The sequence below is a fragment of the Callithrix jacchus genome, chromosome 3, assembly GCF_049354715.1.
Source record: "Callithrix jacchus isolate 240 chromosome 3, calJac240_pri, whole genome shotgun sequence".
Classification (NCBI taxonomy): Eukaryota; Metazoa; Chordata; class Mammalia; order Primates; family Cebidae; genus Callithrix; species Callithrix jacchus.
This window is the reverse complement of record NC_133504.1, coordinates 50,024,318-50,037,828: the sequence shown is the minus strand read 5'-3', so window position 1 is coordinate 50,037,828 and position 13,511 is coordinate 50,024,318. Positions and strand designations below refer to the sequence as shown.

Sequence of the window (13,511 nt, the reverse complement as noted above, 5' to 3'; positions counted from 1 at the left end):
ATAGAGAAGTGTATTTTGCACTTACAGGCTTATGGGCTATTGTAGGAAGAACCACATCCTCCGCCTATATTCTGTGTATTTCTAAAACTGTGAGTTTATCTGTACATTTCTGAAAAGCTTTTATTACAACTTGAAATTAAAAAAAAAAAAACTGCCTAGCCATGGTGGTTTACAGCTGTAATGCCAGCACTTCGGGACAGTGAGGTGAGAGGACTGCTTGAAGCCAGGAGTTCAAGTTCAGTGTGGGCAACATTAGTGAGACCATGTCTCTCAAAAAAAAAAAAAAAAAAAAAGTCCCCTCATTGATTAGTATTATCAGTTTGAAATACATCTTATTTAAAACTCTGTCTTTAGAACATGATGAAAATGATGCTTAGTAAAAAGCAAAAGATGCAACTATACATATTTAAAGAGAAATGATAAATTAATATTACTACATAAATCAACATATAAAGTTAATGCAAAATATTTAAGTTATTTATAATGTTAATAAATGCTTAAAAGCCAAAGAAAAATGAGCAATGATAATAGACTGAATTGAGTGTCATCTACACGTGTTTCATATAGAGAATCTCATTTAATTCTTGTAAGAATTTCTTGTTACTATGCTCTTCAAATACTTGTGGAAAGCAAAGACTGGAGAAAGCAGGTAACCTCGTTAGGACAATACAGGCGTTAAATAACAGCCAAGTTTCCAACTACAGAAGGAATCAGCTCCTATAATAGCTAGAGCTGCAAGTTGTGATTCTCATGCTTTCCTTTTAGAAACATTTTTTAAATGTTTATTACAGCTGCTAAGCTTAAACACCATATGTGGAAACAGTATTTTAAAGTAAACTCCTAAAGGACACCAAGACATTAAATGCCTAAGAAACTGGCATTTCTATGTTCTGTTGACATTTGAAATCTTTTCTTTTATCTCTATATTTGGTTTTGGTGAAAATCTGAGACATTTATATACACCTAGTGAACATTATTGTTTTATTCCGTCTTGTTTTGTTTTTTAAAAAGCTCCTTCCAACTACAAATTTTTCTAAATCCCCCAATTTTAAACTTTATTGATATCAGTCTTTGTCCCCTTCTTCTTTCCACTTTTTCTTATCCTTCTTCCCGTCCTTCTCCTCCTCCTTCTTTTTCTTTCTCCTTTTCTTTTAAATCATGGCCAGTCTTTTCACTCCCTGTTTCACATCCAAAAGATCTGATCCAGAACACAATGCCAGAATTTTTTTTTCTAAAAGAAGTGCCACTCCTTCTCTCTTCCCATCTGCATTCCCTATAGTTGAGTACTTTTAAAAAATATTCATGAGAAAGGAAGAAATTTTCTCTTCATTTTGGAGCATCAAAATCTTCTTGTCTTGAATCAGGAAAGAGATCTTAAAATTCAATTTACTACCTAGAAGGAAACAGGGGTTCTTCCTTCTCTTGCCCACCTATCTCTGTCTCATCTGGAGATTAGTCAGGTAAACATTTACTTGGCAGCTGGCTTCTTCAGGAAGTTAATTGCAAAGATTTGTAGAGAATTTAACTTTTTACTTTACACCAAAGAGCAAACATTTTTTAAAAGAAACCGGAATGATTTCACAAAAATTTTCAAAAGTAAACAAAAATGAATGAAACAGAGGAAGAGCACACTTGAAAGGATCTAAATTCTAATAAAGAATTATGGAATATTGTATCTTGAATAAATGACTTCATCTTGTTCCATATGTTTAGAGTGCCAAGGCACTGGGCAAATCTAGAAGCTAGATTTGCATATAAAAAGTGTATTTGTAGTTCATAAAATCACCTTTGGAAGAAAATTTTTAAATTAAAGATGAAAACCTAATCTGCAAAAAAAAAGACTGGCAAAACACCAATTTACTTGAGTAAGTATAATACAATTCAGAATGAGGCAGGAGAAAAAGGCTTCAAAAGATATAAAAGTAAAGTGTTATTTGTTTCTTTAGACCCAAACTCACTGAATATAGTAATGAAGAGTCCTAACTGCCACTAAGCTTACTGACAAAATGCCCCTCAATAAACACCCACTGATGATGCTAAAAATAAGATATTTGGAAAGAAAATAACATGATAGATGCACACGGCTTTGAACCAAATATATTCTTCCACCTGAAAGAACTTAATATCTGAAGCAGAAAATAATATTGAGTAGATTAACATACTCTGTCCCCAGATAATTTTGTTTCCTCATATACATAGCTAAAACTGTAAACTGTCCTCTAGAAATGTTTATTTGAATCTATAAATGACTCTTTTATTACTTAGCTACTCAAAGTAATTATGATATGATAATAAGTGATATTTTAAGTTCTTTTGGAAAACAATGCATTCTGATAATATTATACAGAATTAAAAACCCAAAGTACAGAAACTCTTCTGACATGACTTCCTTTACTTGTTAAAGATCAGTTAGACAGTAGCAGCGAAACATTTGAAGTTCACTGCTAAGTCAAATTTGACTTAAAGTTTAAAGTCAAATCATCATTATCAAATATGGAAAGTGAATACAACAGATTTGATTTTTTTAAATGCACCTATAAGGCACAACAATAATCTAGACACTTAGAAAGTAATGAAGCATACTGGAATTTCTTCTGTGAAGGTAGATGATAGAAAACCCAGAACCCCTTTGCCTTAGAAAGATTCTACCCATTCCAAAGTAAAATAAACCCCCACCACTATTTGGTCATTCCAGTGACAGCTATGTGTTAGCTTGTCCTTCTTACTCATTTCCATTTTATTATGAGGTCAAGAAATGACTCACTGTGGAGATCACATTCAAGGTGACACATGCATAATAAGACGTGTCAGCAATAAGGCCCCATAGGGAGTAAAGAGTGATAGAAAGAGAGAGAGGTTAGAAAGGTCAGTAAAGTCCAGACCACGCACAGCTTCAGGGCAGATTTGAAGCAGGGGAGTGTCATGATCTAACGTTTCCAAAAGACCACTCTATCAGGAATGCGGTGGAGTGAGTGGATGTGGGAAGAGCAGTTAGAAGACTATTCAAATTATCTCAGCAGACGTGATGGCAGTTGTGTGACGAAGACCAGGAGATGAACCTGGGAAATATTCTGGAGTTGTATCTGATAGGGCATACTGATGGATTGTGGTGGGGTAGCAGGAAGCCAAATAAGACTCAAGGCTGCCTTGGTATTATTTACTGAATTGAGGAAAGGCTGTGGGAAGAATGTTGGGGATAGGAAAAAATTTAGGGGTGAAACAAGAGTCCAGTTTTGGGTTATATTAATCTTAGAATGTCTGTGATATATCCAAGTGGATACATTAAGGAGGAAGTTGGATCTAAAAACGTGCAGCTTAATGGAGAGGTTGGTGCTAGATTTATAAATTGAGTAGCCATCAGGTTATTGCTAATGTTTAAAGCTACAAGACTGGATCCAGGTTGAGAGTGTGGCTGAAGTACACCTAGAACCCAGCCTTTGGGCACCTCACCACTGAGAGTTTGGAAAGAGAAGGCCAGCAAAGAAGACTGAGGTGCCCCAGTGTGGGAGAAAACCATAGAACACGGCATTTTCGAAGTCGCAAGTACAGAATATTCAACAAGATGAGAGCGTTCAACTCTGTCAAATGCTGTGAAGACATCAAGCAAGCTAGGAACAGAAACATAACTATTAGATGTGGTAAAAATAGGGGTCATGAGTAGCCCTAACGAGGGATATCTGTAAGTATGAGGGCTGGAAACCTATTTAGAGTCAACTGAGGCAAAAATGAAAAGTGAAAATATTAAGACAGCGCTTCTGCTTGTTGTGATGGGTAGAGAAAAACAGGATAAAACCTGGAAGGGGATAAGATGTCAAGAAAAATATTTGAGTAGAAATGAATACCAGCAAGACTGATTCAATGAAAAGGAGAAACTGAAGGTGGAGAGAAACAAATGTAACTGCAGGAGGAAGTCTTGGAGTAGGTGAGAGGGGATAAAATGCAGAGCACAAGAAGAGGGACCAGGCTTAGATGACAGTAGGAACTTTTTACCCATCACATTGCGAGAAAAGTCACAGAGTATGAGTTTGCACATAAGTAGGGTGGTATATCTTGGGGTACATGATGAGGGAATATGTTGAAACTAGACATAGAACACATGCATATTGTGGGATAGCAAAGCCAGTGTACATCAGTTGTATTAATGAGTATACAGAAATGTATCAATCACTATCTTAAAGACAAATAAGGCAGTAGAGAGAGGGATTTGAGGATATGTCTCAGACATTGCTTTTCCTGATTTGATTCTTCAACTTCTACACATTGCATCTTCATATACTGAAGATTTATGACTTAGCAGTTGGATAATTTTATCATGCTACCAGACAGGGAGCCAAATTCAAAATCTATCTTCCTTGAGAAGTTCTATCCTATCGTCTTAGTCTTCTCTGATTGTTTCTTGACCTCTAAGCTGCATCTGACGTACAGTTGGCACTCAGTCATTTCATGTTTGTCCGCTGCTCATAGATCTTATTGTCTCAAATAGATGTTAAGGTTCCAGGATAGGGCCAAGTATTTTACAATAAAAATATCATTGTCTCTCCCACTGTGAAAAACCTAGTGTTAGATATAAAGTCGGTACTTAATAAATGATTGTTGATCAATTTATCTTTTTGGAGTTGAATGGCTATAAAGTTTTATGCAGTAATTCCTTGGCTAACAAACTATGCATAATTCTTCATGGCACCTGCAGGGCATTACTGGGAGATGCTGAAATCATTCATCAATTTTCTCCTTTTTATGCTATTCAATTAGTCTGTCTATGGCAAAGCCTAGTATGTGTATCAATCAAAAGCATAATAATGACCTGTGTACAAGCTATCTCCATACTAATGATTTGTATCTACCATCTTACAAAAAGAGCTTTAGTCTAAGGAGGCACTGAAGTGAAGTAAACTTTAAGAAAAATATTGTAGTAAGGACTGATAATTACCCAGTGTTACTGTCGTCAATAGTGTACAGATAAATTTGAAATCAATTTGGTGATATCTTAAGTGGAAAAATAATATTAAGAGAATACTCATTTTGCATTGTCTTAGATAAAACTTCTTCATCCTGCACTGAAAGCTTAAATGTCAGCAGACTTTTAGTATATGGACTTTTAGTTTGTTGAAATTATGTGTAGTATGTTTAATTTTTAATTTAATTCCAATTCTTAAGCCCATTAAAACTATTTGGATATAATATTTAATCAGAATGTAAATATGGTGTATATATTTTTTCATTTAAGATGCAGTTGTATTATCATACCATATTGACCTTTAATTTTATCTAACAGGTTATCACGGAAAGCTAAAGAATTAATTATCAGAACAGCATTTAACCAAAAGTCCCACATACTATACACATGGTAGTCTACAGAGCTCTGCAGAAGTGAGTGATTACTGCTACTGTAAAATTTTGTCGTTCTATAAAGTAGTCATTGACAAAATAAATGACTGTGTTTTTCCATGTTATATGCAAATTGACAAAGATAATAATATCTGATAAAAACGAAAGACTTAGAACTTTAGAACATATGAAACCTACAACAAAATATCATTACCAATATTCCTTCAGAAGAATCCCATAGCATTAGACATTAATAGATAGAATCTTTTTAAAACACTTGTGGCGTGAAATATTTTAATCAAAACAATGAATTCCATAAGATGTGTGTATATTTACGAGATTTCCATTTTTCAATACTTACATGAAAAGATCTGATGATCTTTTTGAAGTATAGGTAAGAAATATTAAACCTGTTTGGCTATTATTCTGAGTTTCTATTCATTTCTCTCTAACCTGCATTTATTTTTGTACTGATTTTATTCATCCCATAAATTAGATTCTGACTGGTGATAAAATGTCAAAGTTTGTGTTGCATATAAGAAATAAATCTAGAAAATTTAGAATTATTTAAAAATTAACCAATAAACTATGATCTATTGGTTCTTTTCGTGAGTGCTTGGGTGGAAGGGAGACATATTAGTACATTAGTAAGGTGTTTTTTTCTTTAATCACCAGGAGAAAAGATACATAAATCTTTTTCTTAAAGCTTTTTTCTTTCCCATAGAGACAACACACCTTAAAATGAAGGTTAATAAGCAATTAATAGAACAGACTTAACTCAATATTGCAAATGTGATAGCATAATATCTTGGTAAATATGGGAATTTTCAGAGCCATAAAATTAAAGACTTTGATATGTGTGAGATCAATAGACATGACTTATCACTATTTAATATGAGCTTTAATTTTTAAATGCCATGCTCCAATGAAAAAGTATATTACACAGGAAAATTGAAATTTCAATAAAGAATCAAGACAAAAGAAACAAACTTTATATTAAAGTATCTTTAAAGGTTATACTTACGCAGCAACCTCCTCTTTTGACAATCCTTTGAAATTCACCTCTAGATAATGATCTATGTCATCTTTTTCTTTGATCAGTTGAGACCTAAATGAAATAGAAAGAAATAATAAAGCACTGCCTTATCAGGTTGAAAAGCTACCAAACATATTAAATGCCATCAGGAGAATAGAAATATTCAGGGTATAATACCAGACAAATAAACGCAATAGCTATAGAGTTAGGTTGCTGGTGGATAATTTCAAATTTTTATCTTTCCTAAATGGAAAATGATAGGGAAGAATATTCCACCCAGTGTGTAAACAAATAAAATACCAACACCTTGAAATAATTCACTTTCTACTGAAGAGTCTTCTCCTCAAAGCTTATAAGATCTTCCATTTTGCTCACATATTGTTTCACAGTATAACTTTCCAACAGCCAAAGTAATACATTGATTGGCACAGAATCCTGAACCAAGAACACCTGTTTGATTCAAATGTGTAACATGAATTTGTTCTAAACATTACTCAATTTTGTTCTGAAATGCTTTTTGAATATATATACATATATTTTTTTTAGACTAAGTCTTGCTCTTGTTGCCCAGGCTGGAGTGCAATGGCACGATCTCGGCTCACCGCAACTTCCACCTCCTGGGTTCAACCGATTCTCCTGCCTCAGCCTCCAAAATAGCTGGGATTACAGGCCGGCACCACCAAGACTGGCTAATTTTTTTATTTTTTTATTTTTAGATAGGGTTTCACCATATTGGTCAGGCTGATCTCGAACTCTTGACTTCATGATCTGCCCACCTCAGCCTCCCAAAGTACTGGGATTACAGGCGTGAGCCACTGTGCCCGGCCTTGGATAGTTTTTTTAATCACACATAAAACTCAAACTATTAAAGGTTCGAGGTGCAAAGTGATATTTAAGAAGCCCTTATTAAAAACATATTATACTTATAGTGCATTCATTCCTCACATCCTTTTGCACCTTTAAAAATAAGCATGCTATCAACCTCTCCTAACTATGATGATATGGAACTAGACAACTATCTGTGTTTTATTCAGAAGCTATTAAAGAATGATGATACAAACTTTGCCTTTAGTGGGTATGATAAAAATGTTTTTCTTCAATAAAATGAATAAAAGCAAAAGTTTTCTTTAAAACCCATCCTATCTTAAGGATATGAGATTTGGCTATGCTTTTGCTAACCTTTAAAACAGAATATAATCTATATAATCTCAATTCTTTAAAAAGAGAGAAAGAATAAGCTTTTTCAGACTTTGTAAATATTTTACATTATTCAAAAATATAACAAAAAATATGTATGTGTGTATATATATATTATAGTAAACACACATGAATTATGCATTCATTGAAAGATTTCTCTGCTACAGAAAAAAATTTGATTTACTATTTTAAAAGAATTTTTATGTTATTTAGCTGAATGTATTTATTTTGTTCCAGGGGCTTTGGTCTTTCTTAGAAATACTAAAAATGAGGCAGGAGAACAAAGAAGCCTCCTAATACTTTGATCATTATACCTTACAGGAATGGAAAAGTAGGCATAAAAAGAATATAAACTTACATATGCAAACTATTTATGTTGGTAAACAATATGTACATTACTAAAAGTCAATAGAATTATAAGTGTCAATTTCAAAGTAGCACAATCAGTTAATATTCATAATTATGACAAAATATATCAATTTCCCTGTCCTGCATTTCCTCAGTGACAACTTGAGTAGCTCAGCAGCCATTCATGGGCAGCAGCAGTTTGATGATGCATTTCAGGCCCCAGCATCATTTAAGGAGCTGATTCATGCCCTAGAAGTAAGGCTCTACCCTACTTCTTCCAAAACAGATCAACCCTTGGGAACTTGTGGACTAAAAGCATTATGTCTTTCAGTCTGGGTGTGGTGGCTCATGCCTATAATCCCAGCATTTTGGGAGGCAAAGGCGGGTGGATCACTTGAGGCTGGGAGTTCAAGACCAGCCTGGCCAACATGGTGAAATCTGTCTCTACTAAAAATATAAAAAGTTAGCTGTGTATGATGATATATGCCTGTGGTCCCAGCTACTCAGGAAGCTGCACCAAAAGAATTACTTGAATCCAGGAAGCAGAGGTTGCAGTGAGTCAAGATCATGCCACTGCACTCCAGCCTAGGTGACAGAGTGACACTCTGCATTAAAAAGAAAAAAAAAAGGAAAAAAAAAGTTACACCTTTCATTCCCAAAGCTTCTGCTTTCTGTTCTCCATACCCATTTAAAACAGGAAATGTATCTCCAAAACTCTATGGGAACCATGACATAATTACAATTGGAAATACAATGAGGAAATAAGTAGTAGCTCAATAAATAAATAAATATATTTACAGTATTTTAATGCAGTTCAAAAATGCTTTTGAAACAGATTTCAGTATTCTCAATATAACAATATTTTTCTCTTCTCTTGAAATGATTTTATTTTCTGAGATACACTATTGACATTTCTTACTACAGAAAATTCATTCTGCAGGAAAATAAGTAAAAACCAGGGGCACGTACTTTGAAATTTTTCTGGAGGAGCATGGCAGCTTCTGTCTGGCTAAGGCTGTAAGCTTTGGGCGTATCATGGGCAGTGGAGGCAGAGTGGTCATTTCGGACTACAAAAAGAAATAAGTAGAAATTGTATTTTAAATAATAAATCTTCCAAAGGATCTGTTAAGACATTATTAGAGATTCACAGTCTGTCATCTTAGTTGAGAATGTCTATATGTAGTGCTACAGCTGTGTTATTCAAGAATGATGCTCAGTGAGTGAATTCTGCAGGTTGCTTCTCTCATTATTTTCTTCCATTGTCTGCTTTTTGGCCAATTTATTAGTTGTCTGTATCTTCACCACAAAGTAGATAAGAAGAAAATTAGATAAATGCATTTGTGGTTCAGTTGGCATATTTGGTAAGAATTTTGTAAGAGACATGATTGCAATTAAAGAATAAAGATTTTTAAGATAGCTATGGATTTCCAATGTTTATGTGTTGCTTTCCTGTTAGAATCAATAATTGAAAATTGCTCATACTTGCTGTTTTGTAAAAGCCTTATTACTCACAAATAAAGGCTTTCTCTTAGATGTGGTAGATGATAAGAACAATTCTCAACAAGGAGACAGCTGCCCTGAGAAGGCACACAGCATAACAATATAATGAAGCACTTAAAAATATACTGGTTTTTAAAAGTTATTTAAAACAACTTTATCTCTCACACTTTGCATGGGTCAGGAATAAGGACAGGGTATGATAGGCATGGATTTTTTCTCCATGATGACTGAAGCCTCTGCTAAGAAAACCCAGAAGCTGTAGTAACACAATGGTAGGGGACAGGAATCACCTTGAAGTGTCTTGACTCACTTTTCTAGTGGCTGATGCTAACTATTAGCTGGGACTCAACTGGGGCTATCTGCCAGAACTCGTACATACTGTCTCATCATGCGGCATGGGCTTCCTCACATCCTGGCAACCTGAGACTTCTTATGTGGCCGCTCCAGGCTCCAAAGGTAAGTATTTTAGAGAAAAGTCAGGCAGAAGCTATATCCACTTTTAGGGTTTAGCCTTGGGAGTCACATAGCATCCACTTCTACTATAATAAAAAGTTTGCCCACATTCAATGCAAATGAACATAGAACCCCTATTGATATGAGAGTGTCAAAGTTTCATTGTAAGAAGAAAATATGGCATGTTGCAACTATTTTAGAAAATGCAGCTTCCCACAGTGGTGAGCAATTAGAAAGCAAGTCTATAAAATCAAGTTATCTAAATCTTATTCCAAAAAGGAAGAAATGTAGACCTGATGTCTTTGAACTTACAACAGAAAAATTGTTACATGGTGCAAGGGCTCTCAGATGCAAAAGAACTCAGGCTTCTGTTAGAGAGGCATCCCAAAGGCCAGAAGGTCCTGCCCCACCCCCTCTATGTCCACCAGGTTTGACCTCTACTCAGACTCACCAAGCGACTAAAAGGCTTTATTTAGGTTTTAAATGGCTTTAGTATTACTACCCTTGTGACCCAGGAAAACTCAAAATAAAATCTGGGTCTTGGATATATTCAGCAGGTATTTAGTGAGCTCCTACTTGTTGCCAGGTTCTGTTCTAGGTGTCAAAGATTCAGCAGTGAAGAAAAAGACAAAACTCTCTAATCTCACAGACTTTGCAGTACGGCGGTAAATATGGAGAAAGACAATACACAAATAAGCAAAATATATAGAACTTCAGGTGTTGATAAGATCATCTACTGGAAAACAAAACAGAGAACTAGAAACTACCCAACCACTCACCAATGGCAAAGGGATAAATAAAAGCAAAAGGAGACAAGCTCAAAGACATTATGGAGAATTTTGTTGGGTGTACCAGCAGCGTAATGTCTTGAGGGTTATGGTAAAAATCGGCTTTTAGTCTCATTGAGGTAAGAATCCATTGGAGGATACAGAGCATAGAATTGACACAATCTGACATTCACCCTGAAAGGATCACTCTGACTTATTTTTTCAGGTTAGACTGTAGTGGTGAAAAGGGTAGAAAGCAGAGGGGCCAGCTCAAAGCCTCCTGTGAAATACAGGGGAGAGAGGGTGGTGGCTTAGGTAGGAGTAGAGGAGGAGAGATGTAGTCAAACCTGAGATGGAGCCACCTGTGGATGGCTGAGACACAATATTCCTCTAGCGCTACAAAGCCATGGTCGGGGAGGGGTGGGAAGGCACTAAGACAAGAGAAAGTCTTCTGAAATTCATGTAGAAATAGACAGCTTTGTGTTTCTGAAAAAGATTATTACCCTGGCCTAAAAATAATTGTTAATATAATTAAAGAGAATTCTAATGCAGATCAGTGGTTTCTTTTAGATATAATAGAATCCTTGTACTACCAGTTTATCAAGGTGTGATGTGATCTATGAAACATAATGCCCACTTATTTTTATGCAGTTATAGCATTAACGTGCACAATCTAAACAGCAAATGCTAGTCTTCTCCTACAGACTAAACATTAGAAACATACTATATTACCCTTTATAACTTTGTAACATGATGACAATTTTTTTAATTTTAAAAATAGATTTTTCTGATTAGGTGTTTATTAATTAGTTGAGTTACTGGAATAACGAGAACTTGCTAAATGGCAACATCATGCAGAGCATACAGTAAGAAGTTAAGACTCATGTGAACTTTGAAGGGACACCAAAGCTCCCATGGGACATGGGCCTCCCATGAGCTTAAGTCAGGGGAGCTATGAAGACTGTTCCACAGAGTTCCAGTGTCTTCCAGTGTTACAGTGAACATCTGAATCATCTAAGTTCTTAACCCAGACCTGTGTAGCCCTAGTAAATTTCAAAAGGGAGAGAGGAAAACAACAACTAAGTTTGCCCCATTTGGGGCATTCCACCCTCTATAAATTTTAGACTCTTTTCTGAAAGGCCCACTTTGCTTGCCAAAGCATTAGGCAGCAGGCACTGGGGCCGGGGTAATCTCTTCATACTTGCAGGGGTCTTTGAAGAATTTACCAAGGAGCTGCAAAATGAGGAACAGTGCTTGCAATTTCCTTGAATACTAAGATTACCGAGCTATTTGTAGACAGATAAAAGAGAGCAGCCCCCAGAGGTGCTGATCCAGCCAACAGAGCCCATCCAGGTGTGTATAACTCCCCACCGAAGTTAGCATACCAGCATATTATATAAAATTTATCCTTTTTGATGTTTACTTGAGTTAGATGATTTTTGTTAGAAAAATATAAGCATCTAATAGAAACCAAATGCAAAAGACATACATGGAAAGGGATACGTCTTCTTTGTCATACAGATCAATTGCGATCTTTTTTTTTTTTTCAAATTCTGAGTCAACGTTCCTACCATTAAAGTTTCAGCTGCCAGTTCCTTCATTTTGCTCTCCTCTGATCTGAGAACATTAGCAGCAGGAGCACCTTTACTCTTAAATTTAGTTTAATGTAAGTACTGTAAGCCCTGCTGGCAAGCCTCAAGGCACAAACTCTGAATGGGGGGTGGTCAGAGATGAATGATAAAGTGGAAAAAAAGTTATCAGAGCTGAATGATAAAGTGGGGAAAAAAGCATGTTGAAAAAAATATCCCTCAATCAATCTATGTTGGAAGTTTAAGCTTAGAATCAGGATGGAAGTTGAATAGGTTTTCTCTTTGCTTCTAAACCCGACATCCTGCCTTGCCTATGCCTATTGGGAAAGTGAACTTTGTTTCTCAGAATTAATACATGGCCACATAATGTATTTTGTTTTACACAACAGATAATGTGTGATCTGAATTTTATGACATAGATAATATTTTGAATGTACCAAGTATTTAAAGGGATCCTGTAACAAATTACTTTCTTATCTAAGTAATCACCATCTTTTATGCTTTATCAGTTCAAGCAGAGTTTGCAGTACTTACGTTAAATTAAATATCTGTAAAGAAAGCCTTTTGGTTTTTGTTAATATGAGTTGCATCATTTTCCTGGTGTTGGTCAGACAGCATTCTCAGTTCCCATGTGAGCTCCAACCTAGACTCAACAATGAAGAATGGGACTAGTGCTATGATGACTGACCCAGGTCTGAAGCACAAATGGAGCACATCACCACTAGTTATGGCACCTCATCAGGGTTCTCCTAGATCAGTATCTCAGAGGAAAACACACAAGATGGGTGTGACTGCAGGAAGGGAAATTGACCAGATTTGGGTGAGTATGGAAGAAGAATGAAAGGTACCTCTTTGGCTGCCACCAAAATGAGTTTAGCCCCAGAAGCCCAGGCTGAAGCAGCCTGTTAGGAGGACCCAGAGGCAGCTCCTCCAGTGCCAGCAAGTGGGCAGTGCTACAGTGTGGCACCACCGGGTGCTGAGACAAAGATCAAAAGGCCGCCTGAAGCCATTCCACTGTTGGTATTCAGAAGAGATTTGGTGCACTCTTTGATCTGCTGGTTGGCTCTTGTATCACAGTTACAATCTCTAAGTTTGGCCCCCACATGCAAAGACAAATGAGAATGGAGAAATACAGGATGAAAGGTTTGAGAGTGCTAGGTCAGGCTGAATGTGTCCCATGGTGTGAGTTTAAATTTTTGGCCCCCAAGTAAAATTCTTCAAAGAGTAACCCTCTTGCCCTCTATCCCCAGAGATGCCTTTGTCAGGAAACACAAAGGAGGGAGGCCTGCTACT

The 13,511-nt window shown here is 36.0% G+C and overlaps 1 protein-coding gene across 8 annotated transcripts in view; it reads right to left on the bottom strand.

Annotated features, from left to right (window-relative positions):
- The window catches only part of TTC29 (tetratricopeptide repeat domain 29), a 241,384-nt gene that overhangs the window by 226,588 nt on the left and 1,285 nt on the right, over positions 1-13,511 (bottom strand). For all 8 annotated transcript variants that reach the window (XR_004740611.3, XR_004740610.3, XR_004740609.3 and 5 more), the window contains 2 exons: positions 8,879-8,976; positions 6,353-6,436 (listed from right to left, as the gene is read on the bottom strand). Coding sequence is in view for 4 of the 8 variants with exons in the window: in XM_078367843.1 (XP_078223969.1) it covers positions 6,353-6,436; positions 8,879-8,970 (176 nt within the window). In the remaining 4 variants the exon portion in view is untranslated. The remainder of the gene's footprint in view (positions 1-6,352; positions 6,437-8,878; positions 8,977-13,511) is intronic.